General features: G+C 38.2%; 1 protein-coding gene and 2 long non-coding RNA genes across 3 annotated transcripts; all 3 read left to right on the forward strand.

Annotated features, from left to right (window-relative positions):
• Positions 1-893: 893 nt before the first annotated feature.
• On the forward strand, positions 894-10,146 carry hpxb (hemopexin b). The gene is made up of 10 exons (XM_067441579.1): positions 894-1,036; positions 1,687-1,709; positions 1,941-2,060; positions 2,186-2,343; positions 2,508-2,661; positions 2,890-3,105; positions 3,236-3,325; positions 3,427-3,557; positions 3,710-3,857; positions 9,729-10,146. Exons 1-10 carry the CDS (start codon positions 972-974, stop codon positions 9,953-9,955), a joined length of 1,332 nt encoding a protein of 443 aa, XP_067297680.1. The 5' UTR covers positions 894-971; the 3' UTR covers positions 9,956-10,146.
• A 4,383-nt stretch (positions 10,147-14,529) lies between these two features.
• LOC137074008 (uncharacterized) lies at positions 14,530-15,780 on the forward strand. Its single transcript, XR_010904849.1, has 2 exons — positions 14,530-14,652; positions 15,213-15,780. It is a non-coding gene; the product is annotated as an uncharacterized lncRNA (long non-coding RNA).
• A 3,534-nt stretch (positions 15,781-19,314) lies between these two features.
• On the forward strand, positions 19,315-20,450 carry LOC137074009 (uncharacterized). Its single transcript, XR_010904850.1, has 3 exons — positions 19,315-19,419; positions 19,545-19,596; positions 19,905-20,450. It is a non-coding gene; the product is annotated as an uncharacterized lncRNA (long non-coding RNA).
• Positions 20,451-26,435: the final 5,985 nt, after the last annotated feature.

A 26,435-nucleotide genomic window follows, 5' to 3' on the forward strand; every position in this document is an offset into this window, starting at 1 on the left:
TTAAAACCATTGTCATTAATCAGTTGTTGTTATAATTCTTTAAATTATGTAAGACAATTACATAGTCAGTTCTCATGCTGCCTTAAGTTTTACACAGTGTTCAGTGCACTGTGTGTGTGTGTGTGTGTGTGTGTGTGTGTGTGTGTGTGTGTGTGTGTGTGTGTGTGTGTGTGTGAGCCTGTTTATGTGGTTTATGAGGACACAAATTTGTATAACTACATGGGTATTACACTGGTATTACACTATAAATGTGGTTTATGAGGACATATCAAATGTCCCCATAATTCAAATGGCCTTAAAAACATACTAAATTATGTTTTTTTGAGAAAGTAAAAATGCAGAATGTTTCCTGTGATGGGTAGGTTTAGGGGCAGGGGCAGTGTAGGGGGATAGAAAATACGGTTTGTACAGTATAAAAACCATTACGCCTATGGAGAGTCCCTGTAAACCACATAGACCAACATGTTTGTGTGTGTGTGTGTGTGTGTGTGTGTGTGTGTGTGTGTGTGTGTGTGTGTGTGTGTGTGTGTGTGTGTGTGTGTGTGTGTGTGTGTGTGTGTGTGTGTGTGTGTTTTATCTATCCAAAATGTTTATATGGGTAAGAAGTTTTTAAAGGACTGTCGTCAGATAAGGGTCAAGTTTCTTATTGAAAAGCTACTTTGGGCTGCTAGTGCAAAGACTGCACTTAAGGTACTTGGTCTTGGGGAACTCATGCCATTTTTGTATTTATTTTATTATTTAACAGGGTTAATGATTGATTATCTAAAATGGGGATTTTGTAATAATGGAATCTTCTCCCCTGTTCTGTCAGTAAATTTGGTCATGTTTACCAAAGGATTACAGTTCACACTCCAACAGTCATTGAATCCACCCACTGAGAGCACCATTATAAAAGCCTGGTGCAGTCCCTGCTTTGGTGCCATTGACTTCAGTACCTTTTCAGCTAACCTGGATCAAGTGAACAGCTCATTATGACAGCAGTGTTTCTTTCCTTGTATGTATGCTTGGCTCTATCTCTGAGCAACGGGGCTCCAGTGTGAGTATCACATTTGATCTAGAAAAGACTGCAAATAGATCTAAAACAGCCTTTAGTTTTCTAAAAATCAACAAATAAGTATTAGTTTAGTTACAGCACTCTTGTACTGTAGTCTTAGGGTTTTATATCTTTCACAAAATTTTCATATTAATTATTTAAATGGTTTGGAAAACATTTTATCCATGCTCTTACATACAGTAAAACACTTGCATATATTTAGCTTTCTGTCGAATAAATGTGATTATGAAAAACTATTTTAGTTCATATTTGACCAGCATATTTCCATAAACCTCTGTTTTGTTTAAATTTAGGCTATCATTGTTTGTGCTGTTGCAGAACACTACAGAGAACAATCAATAACACAGAACAATCAATACTGACTGATTAAAGTCCAAAAACAAACTGTAAAAAAAGAAAAGAAAATTCAGGTCTCAAATTGAAAATTTTCTGGTGACTGTTCACATGAAATGTTTTCAGTTGGCCAAATTGAATTGATATAAATTTATGCAATTTAATTCACAGATATTTGGCCATCTAAAACATTTTGATAAATTTAGACGTGTGTAATATTGTCCTTGCTTATTTCATTTTACTTCAGTTTGTTTCATGGGCATGGGCTTAAAGCATTTAAATTGTTTTCTTTATTTCAGCCCCCATGATGCCATGATAAAAGGTAAGCATGAAAATCTATGACTACAGTTTTTCACATTTTCTGACATTTTTGAAAATGTCTTCTTACCACACTGGAGGCTTTTACTATCACCATATTATTATGCTGATGGTATGTTAAGGGTTAAACGTGTTTGAATATAAACTGGATGCATAGTGGCAGTATACATTCTCTTTATCCACTCTATGCTCTAGATGTCATAAATGATAAATTCATGTAATCATATCACTATAGATGCACCTGAGAGTCATCCTAAAGGGGAGGACCACCATGATGCCAAACCTGACCGGTGTAAAGGCATTGAGTTTGATGCCATCACTCCTGATGAAAAAGGAAACACTTTTTTTTTCAAAGGTCTGCTTTGATATTTTTTGAATAATTTTATTATTCCTCACCATATTTTTGAAATGTCTTAACATGGCCATACAGGGTCAAGTTAAATTTCATTTACATATATTTATATATACATGTATATTCAGGTGACCATTTATGGAAAGGTTTCTCTGGATCAGCTAAGCTCTCAAACAGCATATTCAAAGAACTGGATGACTATCATCACCTGGGTCATGTTGATGCAGCCTTCCGCATGCACCATCAAGAAGATACCAGTGTTCATGACCACATCTACTTTTTTCTGGTGCTTATTATGCATTACATAGTAGTTTGAAATCAACTTTCATTTTTCTTTGCACAACTAAGAACACTGTGTTTACACTGTGAAAACCCAAGCCTACAGTATATAATATAATAACCATATAAATGCAGTTCAATGCTAATTAATATTTTCGATTTTCTATTAAGGATGACAAAGTCTTTAGCTTTTACAACTATACCCTTGAGAATGGCTACCCTGTGGAGATACAGCAGGAGTTTCCTGGTATCCCCAGCCACTTAGATGCTGCTGTTGAGTGTCCCAAAGGAGAATGCATCACTGATTCAGTGCTGTTCTTCAAAGGTTATTAATGCTCTATATGTTTGCATCAACAATGACAATTTTATTTAGTTATTTAAAGCTTGGGTGACTTAAATAACTTATAAATACTTATAATCTTAAAACTTATAAATCTATTATATACTTAGTATACACCTATTATGAGTATACAATAGCATTGTTACAATAGAATTTGTTACATTGCTTATATGTGATTTGCACATTAATATAAAACACAATAAACCTCTCCAGGAAATACAATTTTCAGCTTTGACCTCAAGACAAAGGCGGTTAAGAAGAAGATGTGGGCACACTTGCCAAACTGTACATCTGCCTTTCGCTGGCTAGAGCACTATTACTGTTTCCATGGTAACAACTTTACTAGATTCCATCCTGTTTCTGGGGAGGTCACTGGGACATATCCTAAGGATGTTCGAAACTATTTCATGAGGTGTGGTGAAGGATTTGGTGAGTTCTGCTTTCATGTCCATTCTGAGCTTTCCCTTTACTCACAAAGTTAATCTCTATTATAAGTTCTGCTTTTAAAAATTAAATGTAATCTTGAATGTTGACTCAATATCTAGTTGAAATTGCTTAGGTCATGGAGATGCAAGAAGACTACGCTGCAGTGAGGTCAAGCTGAATGCCGTCACTACAGATGATAAAGGGAGATCATATGCATTCAGTGGTAATTCTACTTTTAAATAAATACAGCTTCATTGCTATATAATTTTTTATCTTATTATGCAAAACTTACAATTTACAACTTAAACTACACTTTACTTACAGATGCAATGTACTTGCGTTTGGACACACACCGAGATGGCAGTCACTATTTCCCTATTTCAAGATTATGGAAGGAAGTCTCTGGTGGAGTGGATGCTGTTTTTTCTTATAGTGATAATATGTACATCATCCAGGTAAACTCAATACATAAAATCATCTAAGGATTAAATAGATGTCCATTGCTATTATTTTAGCCTTACATTTCAGTATTTTCTCTAATTTGTCCAATTTCAAAGAGGCAGTGGTCAGCATAGACAGATTTTCTCTTTTTCTTTTTCACAAATAGAGTGGTCAAGTCTATATCTACAAGTCAGCAACCCATTATACTCTCATAGATGGCTACCCTAAACCTCTGAAAGAAGAACTAGGCATCGACGGTCCTGTGGATGCAGCCTTTTTGTGTCCAAAACAGCACATTGTACACTTTATACAAGGTATGAACAATGTGATTTTCATCAGCATGCATCAGCAGATCATTCAACAGCATTTATATAAACAGTGTATGCAGTAGATAGGTAGTAGAAGTAGTGAAGGATGTAATAATTATAAGCATTTAAATGTAACATTCCCTTCACTTCCTAGAGCAATTCCTAACTAGATCTTTACAGTGTCATAATGGGACAGATGATCCAAATGCAGGAATGGCCATTAATATTTATATAATAAAACTACAGTAATCAGGAAACAAAGAAACCATGAAAACTGAGTACCTCTAAACAATAATGAAATGGACAAGACCAGAAAATTAACACAGGAAACAAAATGACCAGACATGCCCCCTCAGCTGGACTGAGTGGCAGAAGAGCTGCTGCATGACTGGAGTAAAATGAACGATTATCAGTTTAAACTAAAGGTAGGACTCATATAGTGATATAGATATAGTGTTCCTTACAACTAAGCAAAGATCCAGTGATCCATGGAAATTGACATAGAGCCAGAAAATGTGGTTCCTAACATTTTAATGAGCCTGATTTCAATGCCGAGGAAATACATAAAGCTAATTTGCCTGTGAATGCCTTATATAAATTGAATATTTGGTCTAAATCTAGATGATCACTTATATATATTTTATATATATATTGTCCAGCCCTAAAACTTGGGTAACGCTTTAGATTACAGCTCGGAAAGTACTACGTAAGTAAAGCAAATATGCAGCATAACTTTCAGTAATTAAAGTGTAACTATAAAGTAAATATGTTTAGGTATAAGGGAATAATATGTAATATTGGGGGAATAAATGGGTAACTATCAGGAAACAACATAATTAACAAATTATGTATACTGCAAGTATTTTTTTAATTAAGGGGTAATTATCCTTGTAGTTACAGGGTAAGTACAAATCTGTGGGCTGTAAATTAAAGTGGCTCTTGTTCCCCTCTTGTTTCCATGTAGTTACAGTGTAAGTACAATAAAAACATAAACAAACTGATATCCCTCAGAAACCTTTATTTAAAAAACGTAAATAAAATTTAATAAAAACAGATCTTCATCCTCCATTTGTTCCTCTTCTTTTGCGTCCTTACCACAAATGGAGCTTAAGAAGGAATTCCATATGTCTCTAGCTAGTATATTTTACATTATGTAACTGTTACACTGAAAATACAGTATACGCAGAAATGTCCACACCGTTTATTTGTCTTTTACCCTTATGCCATCCGATATGTATACAATTTTATTTCTTCATATGAAAAATAAATAATCTCTGCTAATGAAAACTCATTTGGGTTCCTAAAAGTTCAAACAGCAATAACTACGACACCAATGGATGAATCAGGGTATTCTGAAGTGAAACAATAAGTGTTTCTAAGTAAAAGTACAATATTTTAAAAACATTTTTACTGTAGACTATCGCTTCTGACTGGCAGTCATCTCCGTGTGCATCTGAGTGTTGAAAACATAGTGTGAAGGTCAAACTCATGAAGGCGCAGGAGAACTTGGAACAGGAAACTGTTAATAGAAACAACTCAGGAACATCCAAACACACCACAATACTCAACCGTCAACGGACAAACACTGAGGGGAAACTTAGAAGTAAATACACGGGGCTAACAAGATGATTGACCTTATGATCGTTTAATTGACTACAGGCTTTTATTTGAGGAAATACGATATTACCACCACTACATGCTTCAAAACACTGACCCATTCACATATACATGCAGGATTCACTCGAAAAATGTGATAAATGACAGTTATAAACATTCATGTCGAAATCAGGCTCCTAAAAATCTCAGGAAAACATGATTCCTGGCTGCACATCATCCATTGATCACTAAACCTTTGGTATGTTGTAAGGATCGTTTGCTCTACTCTTGTTTTCCTCCATTAACAAGAGCTCTTCTGCCACTCAGCCCCGGGACGTATTAGGGCGGAAAAGTGACGTTGATGCATTCCCTCTATACACGAACGTCGACGGACAAACACTGAGGGGAAACTGAGAAATAAATACACAGGGCTAACAAGGTGATTAACAGGACACAGGTGATAGACATATCTCATTAGGACAACTGGGGAGAAACTGGGTAACGGGGGCTGAACTCAAAACACAAAGAACACAGCAGAAAGGGTATAAATGTAACATTGAGTTCACGCTTGATATAACTTAAAGGTGATGTGAGCGAGTTGTAAAAAAACTCACGTGAATGTCGGATGGTGTTGTTTTTTAATGCTCACAAGAATATACATATAATAAAATAATATATGATAATAGCAATAAGAAACAAACAAGACTAGAAGACATGGCCTCTGTTTCAGTTTCAGATGCTCGAGACAAATTTACATTTTGGAAAACATTTTTACCTATCATAAAACACAATTACATTGGCTTTTTTTTTTTTTTTACCAAGGACGAAACAAATGTACATTTATGAAAACAATTTAAAAAGATGCAAAACACTTTTACCAGACCCCAAAAAAAATTACAATGACAGATTCTTAACGGAAAGGGAATGTGCCACACAACGGAAGTGACGCGGTGAATGGAATACTGACCGCTGATTGGACAAGACATATGTCAATCATGACATACAGAAATTATACAGCCGCGGCAGAAGAAAGTTCGCGTCAGCATGCCTCTTAGAAGGAGGGTGACCTGAGGGACGTCGTTCTGGCAAAGAAGGCTGCTGGCAAGCGGGCCTAGCTGCGCCGGGTCCGTGGAGAGCTGTCCCCCTCGTGACGGAAAGCTGAGGCCATCCCCATCGTCCCCATCTCCGGGAGTTGCCACTGTGTTCCTCGGGCTACACCGACTCCCTGTGCACGCACATTGCCTCAGCTGCCTTGAAAAACACCTGCGGCTGGGCAGCGATTGTTCACGCACACAACAAAAATTGTTCTAGTCAACTGCGGTTGATGTCCGAGACCAGCCTCGAGAGGTTCAACAGTTTGGTTTGGACTACTGTGGTTCCAAAGCAGACATCAGTGATGGAACAGGAAGTGCAATCCCTGTTGCGGAATGAAGGCCATAGAGTACATTCCTCTGGCAGACCGGAAGTCTGGGTTCTATAGTCGGTACTTTATATTTCCCAAAAAGGATGGGGGGTTGTTTCTTGTAATAGATCTAAGTATCCTGAACTGGTCTCTGAGGAGATTCAGGTTCAGGATGCTCACGATTCCTGCCATCTTGACACAGATCCAGTCCAAGGATACTTACTTGTAAGTATCTTGAAAGATACTTACTTCCATATCTCCATCCTTCCATGTCACAGGAAATTCTTAAAGGTTTGCCTTCGGGGGCAAGGCATACCAGTATCGGGTTCTTCCCTTTGGCCTGGCTCTCTCCCCTCCCACTTTCAACAAATGCATGGATGCAGCTCTAACTCTGCTGAGACTTCAGGGCTTCCGAGTGCTCAATTATATCGACAACTGGCTAATTTTGGCCAAGTCACATGAGATGGCGGTTCGGCATCGAGATGTCATTCTGGTGCATATAAAGTGCTTGGGGCTGAGACTCAACATGAGCAAGAGCATGTTGAGGCCCTCCCAGCGGACTAAGTTCCTGGGAGTTGTAAGGGACTCAATGACGATGCAGGCACAGTTGTCTCCTGCGTGTATCGAGTCCACTGGTGGTACATGAGACCCCTCAAGTCGTGGCTGAAAGCCAAGGCGTTTTCTCCGAGGGGAAATCCAGCCTGTATGATCAGAGTAACGTAAAGGTGCCTTCGTTCTCTCGACATGTGGAGGACAACTCGGTTTCTGTCCCGGGGATCAGGGCTAGGAGCATCGTGTTGCCGGAGGACCGTTTCAACAGATGCATGGACAACCATTTTGCGAGAGGTCTGTGGGAGGCCCGGCATTCTTCTTTATGCATTTCCCTGGATCACTCTGCTCCCAGGAGTTCTGGAGCGGGTCTGCCGAGAAGGGATCAGTCTACTTCTAGTAGCACCCTGATGGCCAACCCGGGTTTGGTTCATGGACATTGTAGCACTGCTAGACAGCCTCCCGTGGCAGATTCCTCTGATCTGCTGTCTCAGGCAGAGGGAACGATATTTCACTCCCGGCCAGAGATGTGGAACCTCTGGTTCTGGCCCACGTTTCTCCGCCGGTCTTACCCCATCCACACTTAAGGTGTATGTGGCGGCCATAGAGTCCTTTCGCTTGCATGTAGGTGATGGGCCTCTGGGGAATCCCATCTGGTTGTACGGTTCCTCCGTGGGCCTCGGAGGATGAGACCTCCGACTGTTGGTGTGCTTTGGCCCACCCAAGAAAGGGCTGCCTGCTGCGAAGCAGACAATCATTAATTGGATTGTCCAGGCTATAACCATGGCTTATCGGGTGCACGACTTGCCTTCACCAATGGCCGTAAGGGTGTTATCTACCAGGGGCATGGCCTCCTCGGTGGCCCTCCTTTCTGGGGCCTCACTACAAGAGATTGGTGAGCCACCCCGCACATCTTCATAAGATTCTACAGTCTGCATCTCCCTGAGACGCCTGGTGCTAGGGTGCTAACGCCCTGGGTGTGCCTGGACTCCGGCTCACATCTGGGCGTTAGTGACTCAGCATGGCATATCAATCAATCAACTTTATTTATATAGCGCTTTTACAATCACGATTGTGTCAAAGCAGCTTCACAGTGTCAAACAGGATAATATTGCAACACAATTAGATTTGGCTGTACAGTCGTTCTGGAGAAAACAGTGATGTTATCAGCTTATTTTAATTTATCATATAGCGACAATGTTGGCAGATCTGTATTATAGTTTATAGAATTAATTAAAACCCAATTCATACATTTTATTTGTATAATTAGTTGAATAACTTTGATCATAATTTTAGTGTCCCCAACTGAGCAAGCCAAGCCAAAGGCGACAGTGGCAAGGAACCAAAACTCCATCAGGGCATGATGGAGAAAAATAAACCTTGGGAGAAACCAGACTCAGTCGGAGTGCCAGTTCTCCTCTGGCATAGTGGGTATTCGTTCCCCAGAGTGTCGTCCAAAGACGATGCAGTGCGAGTTCCCTCGATATATGGAATGTCTCGGGTTATGACTAGATTTACAATATTGATAACTGTGGAAACACATCACAGTCTAAGAAAAGGGTCCGTTGTGTGCACCGTGCATGTTCACTTGTCACACTAGACAATTAATCCTCTGTGTATATAAGCCCTTGTGTTTTCTGTGTTCCTTGTCAGTTCTTGTCCATTTGTGGTTTTCTCTTTGTGGAGCTCAGTTCTGTTTTTCTTTGGTCCGCTGTTTACTTGCTTCTGGTATTTTGTAACAGAAATATAAAATTATTGCATTTGGGTCTCTTTTAAACATTCAAATGGTATCTCACTATGGGAAACGCCTCTGGCATGTCCAATCCTGGAAGCACCAATTACACCATAACTGTCCCAACACTCCCTAATATATATATATATTACTTCTAGTTGTCCCTACTTTGTTCCCTTTCCTGTGTAGATCATATATGAAATTATTCTCAGCTGATCCTTGTAAAGGTTGACCACCTAACTATTCAAGGATGAGCTGTCATTCTAGGTACAGTTGGGTTTCTGAGCTTTTCTTTTTCTGCATATTCTCTCTTTCTGCTGTTTTTCTATTCCTTGTTGTGGGGACCAGCATTTAAAATTGGGTTCTCACTTCCTTTCTCAAGAAGTTACAGCTCAAATTTTTTTCTCCCTTTTTTTCATGGACTAAATATGTCAAACCTATTTTTATTTAGTTGTCTATAACCCATAGTGAGATACTGAACAAATGTTTGAATGAGAACTTTAGGTTACCTAAACCAATTTCTCTGAAATAACAGAAATTAGGTCCTTCTCTCTTATATCTTTGAGTTACCAACAAACTGTCTTATTTTCCTCCTCAGGTCAAAAGATATATGAAGTTGATCTTGTGGCCACACCCAGAGTTGTTAAAAATGAGAGACCTATTCCCTTCCTTAAAATTGATGCTGGCCTCTGTAATGATGATGGTGTGATGGTGTTTATTGGTCCAGAATACTATTTGTATGAAAGCCCAATGAATCTAGCTCTGAGCAAAATCATACCTGAACCTCAAAAGATCATAGGAGAAAAATTTGGCTGTGAAGACTAAAGGCTAGGCAAGGCAACAGCTTCTGATGGTGTCATTTTTATAAAATAATGCTTTTGCTGCATCTATTATTGTACTAATAAAAATGATACTTGTCTGGCATATCTTTGAATCTTCATTGTACATTCAAGGTGTTAGTATTGTCAAAAACAACAAAAAAGAAAAATAAACCTTTCATGCATGAATTATAGTAACCACTGTGTTGTGATTCCTCATTTGGCATGAAGAAATAGATTTGAAATAAAAATGTTTACACATTTTTCAAAGAAACGTCAGATATCCAGTTCAGTGGTAAACGCAGCTGAAGTTGTTCCCATTCACCCCCAGTAGACAAAGAACTTAACACAAGTGTCTTTGTTACCAGAGCATGAGAAAATTATTCTATCAAAGATCTCTTCAACCAGTGAAGGCAAAACTCTGTGGAAACACAGATTTTTTATTTTTTATTTTTTTTTAAGACAACACGTTTAAAAAAAAGGCCATTTAAAACATATTCAGTAAACATATTCATCAGATTACATCCATACAGGCCCTTCTCAAAAATTTTGGCATATTGTGATAAAGTTCATTATTTTCCTTAATGTAATGATAAAAATTAAACTTTCATATATTTTAGATTCATTGCACACCAACTGAAATATTTCAGGTCTTTTATTGTTTTAATACTGATGATTTTGGGCATACAACTCATGAAAACCCAAAAAGTCAGTGGGGAGGAAAAAGTGTGGCAAAAAATGCTGCACAACAAGAAGAGGTGACCGGACCCTGAGGAAGATTGTGGAGAAGGACCGATTCCAGACCTTCGGAGACCTGCGGAAGCAGTGGACTGAGTCTGGAGTAGAAACATCCAGAGCCACCGTGCACTAGCCTAGAAATCTAGAAGCACCCTAGCGTCAGCAAATTGAATCTGCCCGCGAGTGTCGTCTAGCAACTCTCAATACACTTCTGAGCAGTATTCGCCTAACTCTTGCCGGGCATATCACATTGTGTATAGAGTCAGTGGGCGGGGCCATAATGAGGACGGCCGAGTTGCGTTTGCGTGCTTCTAGTAAACACAGAAACTGGCGAACGGTGGTCTTTCGAATCAGCTTTGACCGCGACTCTGGAAGACTTGGAGTTAAATTTTTCTCTGAGAAAAGAACAAAGAATGGCACTGAAGTCATTCTTAAAAAGGGAATATGTGTTCTGAGTTTTGCTGACCGGATACGGCGAATGTTTAATCTATCAACAAGCTCTGTTTCACCTTCGTTGCTCTGGTTGGTGGTAGTGCTCCTAACGCGTGCAGAGGGAGTTTGAAAGACAACCGTTTATCCCGCCCCTCGGATTGAGCCCTGTCAATGGTGAGTTTCCAGACCAAACATCTTGATGTGGGTCTGGCTTGTCAGGCTAACCATGCACAGGCGTGTGCAGGAAATGGGCTACAGGTGCCGCCTTCCCCCGGTCAAGCTACTTTTGGGCTACAGAGAAGCAGCACTGGACTGTTGCTCAGTGGTCCAAAGTACTTTTTTCAGATAAAAGCAAATTTTGCATGTCATTCAGAAATCAAGGTGCCAGAGTCTGGAGGAAGACTGGGGAGAAGGAAATGCCAAAATGCCTGAAGTCCAGTGTCAAGTACCCACAGAGAGGTGTGGGATAAACCTTTTCATGAACCTATCAAACGAAAAATTTCACCATGTAATTGACCTGATGCATCTATGCATACGCCCTTATGTGACACAGCGCGCACACTTAACAGCAGGCTATAATCTTGACAAGAGAGGAAAGTACTTTTTTCTGAGGGGTAACAGTTAAACTTTTTATTTGGAAAAAAAAAACTGGAATAATGACACAGTATCACAGGGTGTTTCGGGTATGGTTCATGTTTCATGTTTTAAGGTTTTCATGTTCACTGTCATGTTCTGTCATGCACTTCCTGGTTTCATCTTCTTCTTCTTCTTCTTCAGTTTTGATTTGGCGAGTGGCAACTAACAATTTAGGTGCATTTCCGCCACCTACTGTTCTAGAGTGTGGGCCAGAGATAAAAAAATAAAAATAAAATTATATTTAACCCAGTTTCTTTTAGAAAAATAAATACTGCTTTATTTATCTGTTCTTTATTTAATATATTCTTTAGATTTAGCACACTTTAGCACACCATGTTTCTCTAACTCATCTTTTAATCTTATTCTCTGTGTCTCACTTAATACAATAACATAAAACATGCTCCACTGACTCTTCCTCTATTCCACAATCACACATACCTGAGGGATGTTTTCTCAATAAATACATTGTTTTATTTAACCCAGTATGTCCTAACCTCATCCTACATATTACAATTTGCTCTCTAGATGTTCTTCCTGATGATTTCATATTACCTACTACTTGTTTTATCTTATACAAATGACGTCCTTTACTATCTTCATCCCATTGTTTTTGCCATGCATTCATAATATTTATACAAATTATTGCTTTACTTTCTGCAGTACTTTATGATACCTCCTGCTTTGCTAAAGCATCTGCGATCTCATTGCCTCAATTCTCCTATAAGCTAGAATCCACATAAATCTAACTTGTATTTCTATATGCTTTAATCTGTACAGAATTTTGTATATTTCAAAAACAAAATCAGGTCTGTTAAGGGAAGATAAAGACTGCAAAGAAACCAATGCTGATAAGCTATCGGAGCATATTACTGCCATTTTAATATTATTATGTTCTACCCATTGTATTGCCTTTAAAATAGGTATCATCTCTATTGAAAATACTGTGAAATGATCAGGTGCTCTTTCCCTAATATGCATATTCAATTCTGGAATAACAAAAGCAAAGCCAGTATTTCCATTCTTAGGTTCCTTTGATCCATCAGTAAATATCACAATAAAATACTTATACACTGTTCTCAGTCTGAACAGATGTTATTCTCAATCTTATTCCAATGTAAACTAGCTTAATCAACAGTCCCTCTTTCCATACCATCCTGGTTTCGTCATGTGGTCTATTGTCATGTGATTCCATGCCCTTATGGGTTCCTGCCTCGTATTCCTGAGTCATGTTGTCAGTAGGCTTGTTCGACTTCACCTAGCGATGCGCAGACCGATCGGCGGCTGACTTGAAGCAGTGCATGCCGGTTAGAAATTTTGTCCGACTTGAGACAGCGCCGACGGCACGTGCCTGTGACGTATGTCAACAAAGTACCGCGAGAGCGATTCAAGAGCAGCCGGCTGATGCAGCTGCTGCAGATTAGGCTTGTTTGAGATGCGCCTTGCCTCGCCTGAAATAAAGGCGAGACTAGGTGGCTGCAGTGAGGGGAGGAGTGAAAAAAGTGCAGGCAAGCCGGACAGTTCACTCTTCTCATAGTGGATCAGACACCTGCGAGATCAGATGCGGATATCGCAGGATTCACACTCGTGCGCTCATAAACTGGATGTAATGTAAGTTCTGTTGCTTTTATATGAAAATAAATATTATGAACAAGACACCCAAAGTTTTTGTTATGTATTTCCATTTGAAAGACCTATTTATCAAGCATTTTTACTTTATTTACATACATGTTTTTATATATTTTTATAAATATGACAAAAATCACATAACCCACAGAGATCGCACTGTCCGAGAATATTAACACATAATTTATACACATAACATTAAATCAGAGTTTTAAAATCAAACATTTAAAAAAAAAGAAATACATCACAGTTGTTTAAACCAATGAGCATTAAGCTGTGTTGTCAGCAAGTCGTTTCCCATCGTGCTTTTGGTCAGCACAGTCGGTGGAGAGCAACTGCGCTCGACTGCAGAATCCGACCCATCCGCCTTGCCATCGCGAGAGATTTTGGACATACGTCAGCATGACATCAGAGCAAGGCGGACCGCCCTCGGACACATTTCTAACCGGCATGCATCTTGCGCTGATCACCGGTGATCGGTTCTGTGCAGATTTTGCTCATCTCAAACAAGCCTACCCAGCAAGCAATAGCCGTCATTTCACCGTCTAGGTTAACTATAGACCTCATATAGTCCAGCTATGAGTAGACCACTTTTAGCCAAAATAATCTTGAATTTGGTTACATCTAATTTTTGTCCAAATAACTTGTGAGATGTATGATATTCCACCATGTAAGCAAAGTTAACAGTGATTACAAGGTGTTTGGTATCATTTCTTTAACATGACATGTGCATAGGCTGTGTGTAGCCACGGTTTAGCTCCTATACAGACCGGCTATTCGTAGCCCACTTTTAGTCAAAAGACTAAACTGATTAATTGTAGTTTTTGGCAATGTAGCACATGATATGGTTAATATTACATCATGTTCGCATTGTCAATAATATCTGCAAGATGTGTCATTTTCATGTCATGGTCTATCTGTAGCCATGATTTAGCTCTGAATTGGACGGGCTATGTGTAGTCTGCTTTTAGCCCACCCATTTGTAAACATTTTAATTAGTTTTAGCTTTGCTGTCCCGCATAACATTCACTTAAAATGTAGGACAGTCAAAGAAAATCGTAAGCTAGATATATTTGAAAAAAAAAAAAAAAAAAATTACAACTCTCATCCGCTAGATGGCAACTGTAGCCTGTACTACTGGCAACGGCAGATATCACGAAAAACATTTCTGTCGGTTGGAGTGAATTTATTATTTTTTTACACAAGAGGAGGAGGAGAACGGAGAACAACAACGGGCAACAGTAGCCTAAACATTAAAGGACATGATTTGGCCTTGTAAGTATCTGTGTTTTCGTTTTGACATATGCTCATTATATACATTATTTGTTATCGTGTATGAACGGTGAGATTTTAGCTAAGTAACATTGTAGAATGAAGCCATGTGGTTAGCATGCTACATGTACACCTTCAAGGGGATAAACAAGAAACGTGCAACCTATAATAATTTGTTATGAAAGCCACACATATCCTTTTACTCTTTGGATCACTATATGAAAATATGAGTCTTTGAATTGGCAAGGCAAAATTGAATTGCATATTTCACCAAGCCAAACGTGCTTTACATAAAACATAAAAGCAACATTGGGGAATTTAAAAAGTCAATATAAGAAGACATTGTTCTATAATAATAAAAAAACATGATAACAGGAGAGTAAAACTTACAGTGCATTGTAAGAAATGTATCATTATTCCTTTCCAGTTAATAAACGGCAGTGGCAAACATTAAACCCTGATTTAAAAAAAAATGAAGAGTTGCCACAGGACTGCAGGTTTTTCTTTGAGTTTGTTCAAGAGATGTTATGTATAAAAACTGAATTCTGCTTCTCCATGTTTAGTTTTGACTCGGGGGACAGAAAGCAGACCTGACCCAGATGACCTGAGAGGATGTTTCATAATGCGACAGATGATCAGAAATTCACTTTGGCCTTAAAACATTCAATGCTTTCCCAATCATCTACCTCATGGCCCTAATGCAACATAATGGCTAAAACATCTTTTAAACCCAAACATTTTAATTCTGTCATTTACTCGCCTTCAAGTTGTTTCTTTTCGTCTGTTGAACACAAAAGAAGATATTTTGAAGAATCTGGATAATCAAAAGCTTTATGGGCCCCATTGACTTCCATTGTATTTTTTTTCCTACAATGAAAATCAGTGGCTACCATCAAATATCTGGTTACCAACATTCTTCAAAATATATATTTTTGTATGTTCAACAGAAGAAAGAATCCCATACAGGTTTGGAACAACTTGAGGGTGAGTAAATGATGACTATCTCTTTAAACATGTCACATTCATGTATCTTAACCTTTTATTGGCCAGCTTTAGTGCGCATCCAAGCTAAAGAGAATGACTTCATCACAATTACTGTAAATAAAGTAAACAATTATGATGTCAGCAATGCTTTTCTTGTGCAACGTTTTGTTTCTTATTTGGCAGATGCCATGATGACCGACTTCCCAGCGGCAACAGAGTTTGTTATATTTTTATATTGTTTATTATATTACGTTGTTAATATTCCATATTTCTTATCCTAATTTTTTTTTTAAATTTAATTTTTAACATTTTATTTGGTCATTTTTATGTTTTGATCTTTTAGTATTATCTTAAGTTGTCTAAATAAAACCTTTATATTTAATGTGTTTGGATGGATTGTTATTTATTATTTATTTTTATTTTTTTAGAACCTGTTATATTTGAGTGAAAGAATCCTTTAGCCATTTTGTTGTCTATTAAATGTATAGATTAGTCATGTGTTAGCCGTCTATTTGATGACTAGTCTATCCTTGGGCTATGGTTCGACGTCTATTAGATTTTCACTGACAGCCCAAATTTAGCCTTGTTTTAGCCTAGACCCATATTTGCTGTCTATTAGACATATGTAGTCATTCAATAGCCGTCTAATCTTGGGCTATGATAGACGTCTATTAGATTTTCACTGACAGCCCAAATTTAGCCTTGATTTAGCCTAGACCCATATTTGCTGTCTATTAGACGTATAGATGTAGCCATTCAGTAGCCGTCTAATCTTGGGCTATGATAGACATCTATTAGATTTTCACTGACAGCCCAAGTTTAGCCTTGATTTAGCCTAGACGTCTGGGCTGTGTTTAGACGGTTATTAGACGTCTTTTAGACGCAAAATTGCTTGCTGGGTATTCTCAAGGGGGACTGCAGGAGGCTGCTCGAGCTCTGATGACGACACAGCTGTTCCACGATTGGCCGATTCGCCGTATGACAGTGATCGCGTGCGTTTCGTGTTTATTCTAAAAACTTATGTCACGCTAATGCTCACAAATCATTTATTTATAACAGTAAAACCTCTTTTCATGTAGTCACGATGTTATATTGTCATGTTTATCAAACTAAAACTGATAAAAACCATTGACACCATTTCATTGATAGTGTAGGTTTATATGTTAAACTTGTCCAAATAGACGCTTTATTAAGCAGTATATAAAGTATTGGATGAAAATATCATTTGAAACATCTGTGTATTTGAGAAATATTGCATTTATTTAACTTCAGCTGTGATACAGTTTGCAAACGCAGTGCAAGCGTCACCACGGGAGGTAGAAAGTGTCCGACTTCACGTCTCCGTTTGCAGCTCCTCCCCGCCTGCACTCGGCTACTCTCGCCGATCGCATGCATCCAGGCGCAGCCGATGTCGAACACACCTATTGGTTTATGGGTTGATCATTGTCCACAGGTGTCCCTTGTCTTGTCATTAGGCCTTGTGTATTTGTCTTTGGGGTCAATATGACCCCAATCGACATTTCATTCATTAAAAAATAAAGTTCCCTTCATCTCAGAGGAATAAAATTTGGTGACTTTTGCTAAATTATCTATCTATACATGCACAAAAACCCTGGGCTTGATTCGGTTGTTCTGAAGGTACGTAAAAAAAAAAATCACTTAAAGTTGTCTTTGGGTAGCCTGACAAGCCAGACCCACATCAAGATGTTTGGTCTGGAAACTCACCATAGACAGGGCTCAATCTGAGGGGCGGGATAAACGGTTGTCTTTCAAACTCCCTCTGCACGCGATAGGATAGCGCTACACCAACCAGAGCAACGAAGGTGAAGCAGAGCTTGCTGACTGATTAAACATTCGCCGTATCCGGTCGGCTAAACTATGAACACATCTTCCCTTTTTAAGATTGACTTCAGTGCTGCTCTTTGTTCTTTTCTCAGAGAAAAGCTTAACTCCAAGTCTTCCAGAGTCGCGGTCAGAGCTGATTCGAAAGACCGCCGCCGTTTGCCAGTTTCTGTGTTTACTAGAAGAACGCAAGCGCAACTCAGCCGTCGTCATTATGGCCCCGCCCGCCGACTCTATACATGATGTGATTGGGCCGTCCAGATTTTGAGGAACACAGCTCAGAATGGTATTGAGAGTTCCTAGACGACACTTGCGGGCAAATTAAAGTTGCTGCCGCTAGGGTGCGTCTAGATTTCTAGGCTAGTCTTTGGGGTCAATATGACCCCAATTGAAATGAATGGGAAATGCAATTTTTTTATTTATTTTTTCCATTTGACCCCAAACAAAATCTATAAATCCAGCATAAAACTGAAAATTTTCACACAGGAATGAAGGCCTGGTACTTGAGCACAAATGCAATGTAGAAAACACATGCTCACACACACACACACACACACACACACACACACACACACACACACACACACACACACACACACACACACACACACACACACACACACACATGTATGACTGCCATAGAGAGCATTTGTATATAATTTGGCAAATAAAATTAGCCAAAAATGCATAAAAAAAAGATATAAAGGGGTGAGACCGAATGCACACACACAAACACACACAGACGCGCGGGCGCGCACACACACTCTTAAAAATGATGCTTGGTAAAAATGAACACAGAATTTGTGTTAAAGGACTCGTAACACATTTTGTGTTACTACAGACACATGATGTGTAAATATAGTGTTCAACTCTTTACACAATTACTGTGTAAAACACATTTAGTAGTATGTTTACATTAAAGGCATCTTTCCTGTTGCAAATACTGAATGGGTGGTGGTAACTTTAACTAGTGGATTTATTTATCACGTTGCAAATGTGAATATCGCATTTTAACACTCTGGGGGGAAACAACTGGGACCACCGGAATGACATTGCTGCGCATGCGCAGTGGCGTCCGTTTCCAACATAACCGAAGCTGGCCAGCCGTCGGTTCGTCAGTCTGCCTCAGGTGAGTGAATTTAATTAAACGCGTAAAATAGAACATATTTCTCCACATAACAAGAGAAAGATTTGTGTTAATTGTCTAGGAAACATAATTTGTTTGTTTTAACCGTTATTATGCCGTTTCCATGTTCCCACACCGAATGTTAACTTAGTGTGTTAGGCCAGCGAGCTCTCACGTTTTGCAAGGGTGTTTCTAGGTAACGTTATTGTTTTTAAAAAGACTTAAAGGTTAATATGCATGGTTCCTTAAGTTTGAACTCGTAATAGTCATTGTGGCGACGTGTGTTGTTTTTGTTTTTTGTTTTTTTTAGGTCTATGGTTGTGTAAAGTTAGTTTAAAAAACGCGCCACTATGTGCCAGCGGCTTGTCACTGACTAAGTTATTCAAAGTTGTATGGATTACGGGATTAAAACATTTAACATTAACATGTTTCATTGGTTTAAATTATGACTCTTATATGATTACGGCATTATAATAATGGTGTTGTTGTTATTATTACACTCTAAAAAATGCTGGGTTAAAAACAACCCAAGTTGGGTTGAAAATGCACCAACCCAACAATTGAGTTGTTTTAACCCAATGGTTGAGTTGTTTTAACCCAGTGGTTGAGTTGTTTTAACCCAGTGGTTGGGTTAAATGTTGCTTAAGACAACCCAATTGCTGGGTAAGAACAACTCAACCATTGGGTAAAAACAACCCAATTGTTGGGTTGGTGCATTTTCAACCCAACTTGGGTTGTTTTTAACCCAGCATTTTTTAGAGTGTATATTTTATCTAGGTAATGGAAGACCAGGATCCAGTCACATCATATTACACTTGGTAAGTTAATACATGTTTAACAAAGCTGCTGAACACTTTACACAAAGGTTGTTTTATAATTTGTTAATATTAATATTTCATTGTTTCTGTTTTATTCACTGCATGTGGACATTGAATATTCCAAGATAACCAGTGGGAAAGAAGACAGACTGGAGAAAGCTGATAATCAGCAGGATGGTACGGATTTATTTTATTTCTGTGGCATGTGCACACATTTCTAAATGTGGTAATGTGACAATGACATGTACATTGTAACACTCAATTCATAATTTAAACGTAATAATTTCAAATAGACACTATGTTAATCCTCATTCATCATCATCTACCTTAGAGTAGCGTCACTGTCAGTAAAAGCTGTTAATTTTGCTAACATAACGTTACTCCATTGGAACTGGCGCCAGTGTGCATTATGTTAGCTTTCAATGAAGTTGCAATGTCGCATGCAACAACATTTTCTGATGCTTTTCATTGTTTCATTGTTGTAGGTTGGTACCAGTGTAACGTCTTTGCTTACAGAAGGCATAAAAGGATCACCAATGTCAACTCAGCTGCAGCTGGTTTCCATCGGCTCTGCAGGACATTAAAGGGTTCGTTCACCCAAAACTGAAAATGATGTCATTAATGATGCACTCTAATGTCGTTTCAGACCCGTAAGACCTGCGCTCGTCTTCGGAACACGGTTTAAGATATTTTGTATTTAGTCCGAGAGCTTTCTGTATCTCCATTGAACACGTATGTATGGTATACTGTCCCTTTCCAGAAGGACCAGAAAGGTAATAAAAACATCATCAAAGTATGTGACATCTGTGGGTTCGTTAGAATCTCTTGAAGCATCGAAAATACATTTTGGTCCAAAAATAACAAGCACTACGACTTTATTCAGCATTGTCTTCTCTTCCGTGTTTGTTTTAAATTGAGGTGTTACGTGTTATCTGGTGCGCACAAGCTTAAATAGTCTGAGGGAGTCTGCGCAGTCCCAAACGCAGATTAAAAACAAACCCGGAAGAGAAGACAAAGAAGACCAAATCTATTTTCTATGCTTCAAAAAATTCTAACATACCCACACATGTCACACATGGACTACTTTGATGATGTTTTTATTACCTTTCTGGAAAGGGACAGTATACTGTGCATATGTTTTCAATGGAGAATCTCTCAGACTAAATATAAAATATATTAAACTGTATGTTCCGAAGATGAACGGAGGTCTTACCAAACAGAGATCAAGTTAAAATCCTCCCCTCCTTGATCTCTGTTTGGTACCATAGTGAATGAACTGGGCTTAGTGGGCTAAGCTAAATGCTATCAGATCGTCACCACGCGTCAGAACGATTAAGAGAACGCACTGAGATGAGAGAGGGATGTATCAACTCGTTTTAGTTAAGGGAATAACATAGTTTAATATGAAAAAGCGCTGAAGTATCCCTTTATAGAAAGTACACTCTGTGTGATACACTCTGTGTGATTTCGTTGACTTCAATTTTCAAGTTTTTTAATCATATTTGATGTATGTTGTTATTTAAAGAAGTGTTTGATGAATGTTTTGTATGATTCATGTTTTAAAATGCTTATTTTGGTATTAACTTTTTTATACAGTTAATTCCATGTTAAAACCAGAAAAAAAGCTAAATAAACACAATATATGATCAGTATTCAATGCTTCAGTGTGATTTCATGATAAGTGTACATATTGTATTCTGATATAGCTTTTTCAATAATCTTTTATAGTAAAAAATTTAAAATAAATCTATTACACACAGTTGTGTTGGATGTATACAAAAAGTACATATTAATGTGTTTACTAAAGTAACACATTTGTGTGTATATTTTCACAACACATTTTCTGTGTTGTATTTAACACGTGTTGTCCCTGAGCACACTCAGAACATGTGTTGAAAACAACACATGTTGTGTTGTTTTCAACACATTTGTTTTAAGAGTGCACGCACGCACACACACTGACATGCACACACTAGCCGCGTTTCCATTACCCTTCAAATTGCGCAAATTGAAATTGCGAATTGAAAATACGCCCAATGGAAACGCGGCAATTTCACAAAAACTCCCATATATCGCAAAAAAAGTTTTTACGCTCTCATGAGGTGGTTTTTCAGGCAATTCGAAAAAGGAAATTTTCGCAAAACTGCAATGGAAACGTTTTTTTCGCATTTACATGTCACCTGTTGCGGTGACGCATTGCTGCAATAGGGCCTATATATTATATTTCCCACTCAATTGTGTCGTAATAACAAGATAATGTAGTTAAAAGGACATATATTTTCTCCTAATAAGGACTACATGCTATATATACTGTAATTAAGACATATATTCAAGAAATGTATTAAAACAGAAAGAGCTAGTCTGTATTTTCAGCCTTACTCAAAGGCCGAGGAAACAGGCCAGTTATGCACGTCAATCCATTCCAGACAATCTTAGTTTGCTTCTTATTTAATAAACAGGCAATTAATTGATGAAACATCGATCAAAATAAAAATACAATTTATACAAAACGATATATTTTTTTTAAGAAAGACTTTCTAGAAAATAATACTCAAAGTGATCAAAATCATGTGACTCCCCAGGTCTCAAACATATTGCGATTCTTATGCTGCTCACTTTTCATAATCAACATATAAATTAAAATAATAATATTACAGGCTAATGTTTAGGCCTAAACGTAGCCTATTTAGTTTTGTAGTATGTTTTCTTTAACCCATTGCCGATAAAAGCGCCGACGTTCTCATTTTTTCCTTCTTCCTTAAAGAGAGATGAAACTATTTACAATACTCTTGCCATTTTTAGCTATACAGATAAGTTCAAGACATAATTATAAACTATAAACTGTCTATTTTTATTTGTGGACTCAGGGAACTAATTATTTTGCATGCACTCACTCCAAACGCGGTCTTCATTTCAAAAAAAATTATTTCGTTTATTAACTGCCAATATTTTCTTTTCCAAAGCATTTCTAAATTCAGTTAAAATGCCCAACAAACGAAATATCTACCCAAAATAACGAAAGTGGTAAAAATAATAAAAATAAAAAAACATTTGAGTTAACATGCAAATTCAAACATTTCGCTCTACTCTATATGCGTCAACCTGGCGCGCGTAAAAGTCGATCATTCTTTACAGATGACGGGTTCGGTTTGTTTGGAGAGAAGACGAGAGGGAGTTCTTTATTAAACTCATAAAAGACAATATAGGATTACAGTAATACTGGATTCTAAACACAGAAATGCTACATCATCATGAAGACCTTGAAGCAGATCTGACACACACACACACACACACACATGCACCTTATATCCGTGCTTAAGTAACCTAAGGGGCTTTCCTCGCCATTAATTCTTGGATAACACATATGTCTCCTTCCAATAAAAATAATGGCTAGTGTGGTGGATGGGATATACAAATCTACCAAGTGTAGGGATGCACGATATTGGATTTTTGCCCATATCCGATATGCCGATATTTGTCAGCTCATTTTGGCCGATGCCGATACCAATGCCGATATATGTTTATTTTTTCCCTTTGTTTGGAAACAACACCATTTTGAGCAAAAACTATTTTTTTCATTCTGGTTTCAGATTTCTGAGGTAAATTAAATACTAAAATTAAATAATTGTAGAATTAACTTAAAAAATAACTTTATTAACATTTATTTATCCTTTAGTAAGGATTCTTGTTGAAGATAAATAAATGTTAATAAAGTTTTTTTTTTATGATAAGAGTATATTAAAAGCTCTGAAAATAACAATAATAAAGTCAGTAATTTTTCACCCCAGATGCAGCTGTAACCTAAATATTGTATTTTTGGATTTAACGTTTGTGCACATGAAGTGGGGGTGGCATGACATCCATTGATGCTGTCTTTTAATTCTACAATTATTGTAGAGCTCCTTGGATTATTTTTCATCATCCATTTCGTAAATTTTTTTTACAGATTAATACACTGTATATAAAAGTATTTAATTTACCAGTGTCATGCTTGTGATTTATGACATCATTACTGATTTGTTTATTCAGAACAAGAAGTAACTTCAATTTATTTGTGTATTCTACTTTTCAGTGTATTACTGTAACAACAGCGCCCCCACTACATGTATAAATATATAGCGGTCTAGATGGAGTGCACTAGGACCTGGAGGAGCTTCTGCTGCTGTGGAGGCTGCTGCACGGGCTAGAGAGTGGGGAGATGCGATTGGGCTTGTTTTGGGCTAGTTTTGTTGTGAAAACGTGGCAAATCTGCTGCTGACGGTCACGTCCTTCTATACGTGCATTCAGAAATTCAAGGCAGAATTTAAAAACAGTCAATATAAATCACTGTACATGCAATGTATTTTCTTGTTTTCACTTGAAGAATGACCGCAGTGCTGACATGGTCTTATCGCTAGTAGCACTCCTTGCACACGTGAGTTATTGCAGGCGCATATGAACACGTTATCATATCGGCAAGGCATATCGGCATAAGGTTTTCATACTGGCCGATGCCGATTTTTATATTTTAAGCGTTTATCGGCCGATTCTGATGTTGTGCCGATAATATCGTGCATCCCTAACCAAGTGCCATCGTTTTGGAATGACCTATCGCGAGAGGAAAGTAATATGCTTTAGTCGCATAAGTGCAGCTATGGAAACGCTGTCATTTCGCAACAGTTTTTTATCGACATTTAAGAAATATCTCAAAAGTTTTTCGCAAATCTGTAATGGAAACGCAGCTACTGACACAAAGACACGTGCTCTCTCTCGCTTGCTCGCTCGTTCACTCGAGCGCGCGCGCGCATGCACACACACACACACACACACACACACACACACACACACACACACAAACACAGAGGTTCAGAGAGAGCAAGACAGAACTCAAACAGAGATGAGACAACCAATCTTTTCCACTTTGAGAAAGTTTATGTTGAGATCTAAGAGCTGCATTTGTGTTTTGAAAACAAATAAGTTGTTTCTACACAAAAGATATAACAAAGTGTGTTTGGTGTCCTGCACATGGATCATTCTGTGCTGGCAGAATGGCAAAGAGGTACACTCTTCCTGAGACCCTGGACTATCTGCTGGATTCCAGGAAAAATGAAGAAAACCTAGAATACTTTGAGTCTGGGGAGACTCAGTGTCTGAGGACTGCAATCACCTTTACTCCTGTGCATTTCTGGATATTATTTTATTTTATTATTTATTCACATTATTTATTTTATTTTGTCTACATTCTAAAGTTAATTATTTTTACAAACTGACTGAGTTTTGTGTGACTTATAAGGCATTTAGGAGCATTGGCCACATCAGGTAAAATGAATGGCTTTCAATGGCCCTCTGCTGGTCAAAACCAGTTATTGCTTTAAAATGTACAACCCCAAATCAGAAAAAGTTGGGACAGTTTGGAAAACGCAAATAAAAAAGAAAGTAGTGATTTCTAAATTTCCCTTGACTTGTATTTCATTGCAGACAATATGAACACAAAATATTTCATGTTTTGTCTGGTCAACTTCATGTCATTTGTAAATATGCATCCTTTCCTGTCATTCAGACCTGCAACACATTTAAAAAAAAGTTGGGACAGGAGCAATTTAGGGCTAGTAATGAGGTAAAAGGGTTAAAAAATGATGTGATTTGAAACAGGTGATGTCAACAGGTGATTGAAATTATGATTTGGTACAAAAGCAGCATCCAAGAAAGATCTAATCCTTTAGGAGCAAAGATGGGCCAAGGATCGCCAGTTTGCCAACAAATACGTAAGAAAATTTTTGAAATGTTTAAAAACAATTTTCCTCAAAGAAAGATAGGAAGAGATTTGGATATTTCACATTCAACAGTGCATAACATAACTACAAGATTCAAGGAATCTGGAGGAATTTCAGTGCGTAAAGGACAAGGCCGCAAGCCTAAGCTGAACAACCGTGATCTCCGATCCCTCAGGCGGCACTGCATCAAGAATTGTCATTCATCTATAAGCGATATCACCACATGGGCTCAGAGCTACTTTGGCAAACCTTTGTCAAGTACCACAATACATAGTTACATCCACAAATGCCAGTTAAAACTGTACTGTGCCAAAAGGAAGCCTTATGTTAACAGTGTCCAGAAGCGCCGTCAACTTCTCTGGGCTCGGAGGCATCTGGGATGGACCATCACACAGGGGAAATGTGTACTGTGGTCAGATGAATCAGTATTTCAGGAATTTTTTGGGAGGAATGGACGCCGTGTGCGCCGGACCAGAGAAGAAAAGGATCATCCAAACTGTTACCAGCAACAAGTCCAAAAGCCGGGGTCTGTCATGGTATGGGGTTGTGTCAGTGCCCTTGGCAAAGGTTACTTGCACTTCTGTGAAGGCACCATTAATGCTGAAAAGTACATAGAGATTTTGGAGCATAATATGCTGCCTTCAAGAAGATATCTTTTCCAGGGACGTCCATGCATATTTCAACAAGACAATGCAAAACCACATTCTGCACACATTACAAAGTCCTGGCTGCGGAGGAAGAGGGTACGGGTATTTGACTGGCCTGGCTGCAGTCCTGACCTGTCTCAAATAGAGAATGTGTGGCACATTTTGAAGCGCAAAATGCGACAACAAAGACCCCGTACTGTTGCCCACCTTAAGATTTGTTTGCAGGAAGAATGGGACAAAATTACACCTGAAACACTTCATCACTTGGTGTCTTCAGTCCCTAAAGTCTTTTAAGTGTTGTGAAAAGGAATGGCAACATTACAAAGTGGTAAATGCTTTACTGTCCCAACTTTTTTTGAAATGTGTTGCAGGTGTGAATGACAGGAAAGGATGCATATTTACAAATGACATGAAGTTGACCAGACAAAACATTAAATATTTTGTGTTCATATTGTCTGCAATGAAATACAAGTCAAAGTAATTTTAGAAATCACTTCTTTTTTATTTTATTTGCACATTCCATACTGTCCCAACTTTTTCTGATTTGGGGTTGTATATCCATAGGTCAAAATTCAACCACCAGATGGCAGAATTATACACCTAACACCTAGATCAA

The sequence above is a fragment of the Pseudorasbora parva genome, chromosome 4 (genome assembly GCF_024679245.1).
Source record: "Pseudorasbora parva isolate DD20220531a chromosome 4, ASM2467924v1, whole genome shotgun sequence".
In the NCBI taxonomy this organism is placed as follows: Eukaryota; Metazoa; Chordata; class Actinopteri; order Cypriniformes; family Gobionidae; genus Pseudorasbora; species Pseudorasbora parva.

Excerpts from the sequence above, each read along its gene's own strand:
- hpxb (XM_067441579.1), top strand. The coding sequence starts at position 972 with ATGACAGCAGTGTTTCTTTCCTTGTATGTATGCTTGGCTCTATCTCTG. Across the intron at positions 2,344-2,507 it reads ACCACATCTACTTTTTTCTG|GATGACAAAGTCTTTAGCTT; the intron begins GTGCTTATTATG and ends TTTTCTATTAAG. Across the intron at positions 3,858-9,728 it reads CATTGTACACTTTATACAAG|GTCAAAAGATATATGAAGTT; the intron begins GTATGAACAATG and ends TTTCCTCCTCAG.